The sequence below is a fragment of the Aptenodytes forsteri genome, unplaced genomic scaffold, assembly GCF_000699145.1.
Source record: "Aptenodytes forsteri isolate BGI_AS27 unplaced genomic scaffold, ASM69914v1 Scaffold16, whole genome shotgun sequence".
Taxonomy (NCBI): Eukaryota; Metazoa; Chordata; class Aves; order Sphenisciformes; family Spheniscidae; genus Aptenodytes; species Aptenodytes forsteri.
In genome coordinates this window covers 611,240-614,229 of record NW_008794753.1, presented here as the reverse complement: position 1 = coordinate 614,229, position 2,990 = coordinate 611,240, and the positions used below count along the sequence as shown (strand labels likewise).

At 68.3% G+C, this 2,990-nt stretch overlaps 1 protein-coding gene across 1 annotated transcript in view; it reads right to left on the bottom strand.

Moving 5' to 3' along the window:
• Window positions 1-1,455, bottom strand: part of PLEKHG5 (pleckstrin homology and RhoGEF domain containing G5) — a 13,666-nt gene extending 12,211 nt beyond the window's left edge. Inside the window, 6 exon segments of the mRNA XM_009274109.2 lie at window positions 319-467; window positions 544-680; window positions 759-850; window positions 952-1,012; window positions 1,093-1,198; window positions 1,398-1,455. Of these exon segments, the coding sequence (XP_009272384.2) occupies window positions 319-467; window positions 544-680; window positions 759-850; window positions 952-1,012; window positions 1,093-1,198; window positions 1,398-1,440 (588 nt within the window). The 5' untranslated portion in view covers window positions 1,441-1,455.
• Window positions 1,456-2,990: the final 1,535 nt, after the last annotated feature.

The window sequence follows — 2,990 nt, the reverse complement described above, 5'->3', positions numbered from 1 at the left end:
CCCTGGTGCCAGCCTGCACGTAGCATGGCCACGGGGCCAGTGCCACCGGCTGAGCTGCCACGCCTGGCACAGGGCACCACCCATGCACTGCCACCACAGCACAGCCGGCATGGCACAGCCGGCACGGCACAGCCAGGAGCCAAACTGGCTCTTAGGGGCTCCAGGGGGGTCTTCAGCCCACACCACACAAGGCCATCCAGGAGATGCCATGCTGCTGCCCCATGTCCCCATCTTCCCAGCAAGGATGGCTACGGGGAGATCCCGCACCCCACCACCCCTTCCCCAATTCCTTCCCCCGGGGCTGGCACCGGCACTCACCAGGCTGTCGGCACCCTCCCGGTGTCCCAGCACCAGCTCTGGTGCTGGCCCGAGGAGCATGGTGGTGCTGACGGGGTGCAGGATGGGCAGGCTGACCGACCTGGCATCCCGCGCTGTCTGCTCCACCTTCAGCTCATCCCCAGGCTTGGCTGCGGGAGCATCGGGTGATCAGAGTCCCCCAGGAGCCCCAGTGTGGCCGAGCCTCCCGCCAGGCCCCCGCCACACCTTTCACCCGCAGGTAGTGCCCCCCGAAGTGGTACGCCTCGAACTGGAGGGAGAGCGGCGTGTGGGACTGGTCCAGGTAGACGTCCACCTTGCCTGGCTCAATCGCCTTCCTCTCAAAGACCGGCAGCAGCACCTCCCTGCGGGGACACAAGCCCCATGTCCGTCTCCACGTCCATCCCCGCATCCATCCCTGCATCCGTCCCTGGCAGACTCACCCCAGGGACTTCTTCTTCGCAGCCGGCACGATCTCCGCCTCGATGTTGACGCTGAGGTCAAACTTCAGGGTGAAGCACTCTTTGCTGGGGTCCTGGGGGGAGGTAGCAGCCACTTGCCCAGGGGTCCCTCCCGCCCACCAGGGCCACGCCGCTGCCCTGCAGAGCACCCCAGGGAGAGGGGCTGGTGCCTTACATCCGTGTGCCTGCGCCGAGCCTTCTTCTTGGGCAGCTTCAGCGCCGAGCTCCTCCGCTCCCTGTGGGCACAGGGTGGGCAGGGTGACGGGGACGCCGCAGGCTGGGGATGTGCAGGGGACATGCAGGGCTGGGGGCTCACCCTCTGCTATCCGCCGGTCCCTCCTCCTCCTCCTCCTCCACATCGGAGGCAGGGCTGGTGCGCGGGGGACACGAGCGTGTTGACATGTTGCGGGCCAAGATGGAGCCTGCAAACGGGCATTGAGCTGGGCTGTGCTGGGACCCCCAGCCCCATGCCAGCTCCAGCTGCATCCCACTCCCATTCCTGTGCTACACCAGCCTCAAGTGCATCCCATTCCCATTGCCGCATCATGCCGGCTCCAAGTGCATCCCGCTGTCGCAGAGCCGCCGGGAGCCCCGGTGCCAGCCACATCCAGCCCGGCTCACCTTGTGGGGGCAGGTTGAAGCGAATGTGGCTGTTGAAGTGCATGGTGCCATGGACGCGGCCGTCACAGAGCTCACACAGGCTGAGGGGACCGCTGCGGTTCAGCTGCCGGCACTCTGCATGGTGGCATACCTGCGGGAGCACGCATCAGCTGGGCACAGGCTACCTGGGGGCCACTGGCCATGGCATGCTAGTGGGAGGGACAGACAGCACCACGAGCAGCAGGGACCCCCCCCTTCCCATCCCCAGCTGCTGCTGGCACACCACTTGCAGGCAGTGTTGAGGCCAGAGCGGGCGCAGGGAAAGCAGCATGAGCAGGATACGTCCACGAGGGAGGGGGTTCTGCACCGCAGAGCCCCCTCCCCACTCTGCTGCACTGAGCAGGGACCCCGGGAAGGCTGCACATGCCTGGGCACAGGGAGGGGGAGCCGGGGGACAGCCACCTGTGCCCATGCCACCCGCACCTTGCCGGGTGCCAGGGAGGCCGTGCTCCTGCGCCACAGCCCCTTTGTGCCGGCGAGAGCAGCGTCCCCACGGCAGGACGGAGGAAGCGAGCGTCTGCGGCGAAACAATGCTCGATGCCGGCGCGTTTCCTCCGATTGTGTACCGGCCGCGGCTGCGGCCCCAGCCCCGCCGGGCATTCACAGCCGGTTATTTTTAAACCCCCGGCCAGGCCCCCAGTGCGGTGCACAGCCTGTGACCCCCAGCCAGCACCCGCCTTGCTGAGGGCTCCGGCTGGCCCCGCTCCCAGGGACTGCGGTGCTGCCAGCCACTGCCAGCGAGCCCCACTGCACTGCCAGCACATCCCCATCCCCATCCCCATGTGGGACCCCCATCGCCGCCTTGCATGCGGAGGGGTGCAAGGGGCTGCTGGGGAGGAGGGCCCCTGCCTGGGCTTGCCTGCAGTGCACCGTGCTGCTGCGGGGAGGAAGCGCCCGTGCAGCTTCAGCCGCCCCCGCTTCCTGCCCTCCTTCCTCACAGCACTGCTGAGGTCAGAGCTGACGTGCTCCCGCCACCCGCGCACTCCCTGAGGGGCCACCAGCCCCTCCGTGGCACCCAGCACCGCAGCACTCGCCGGTGTCCTGCCATGAGGCAGCCACAGTCCCGGAGACACGCCGGCCTTACCATCAGCCCAGGACGCCCTGTGTACTTGGCCCCAGTCCTCCTCCTCTCCCACTGCGTGCCCCAGCCCAACACCGTCATAGCCATCGTGGCACCTGTGGGACATGGAGCACGGCCACCGGCTCCAGGCAGTGACTGCAGCCAGTGTTCGCTCGGTGGGAACCCCCTGGGACCCTCAGCAGCTGCCCCGCCGGGATGCGGGGCTCCCTGTCCACCGCGTGCCAGTGGCTCAGCCCCAGGCTCGTCCCTGTAGGAGGGGCCAGGCAAGATGCCCAGACCCCTGTGCCCACCCCAGGGATCAGCTCCCGGCTTGGGGCCCCACCACGCTCCTGGCACGCAGCAGCTTCGCCCTCGGCAGCTGCCCCATGAAGCAAGGGGGGATGCGATGCACCTCCATGCCACAGCAGGACGAGTTCCCAGCCCGGCCAGGACCTTCCAACCCCACGCTACCTGCCAGGCGCCGTTGGGGGTCG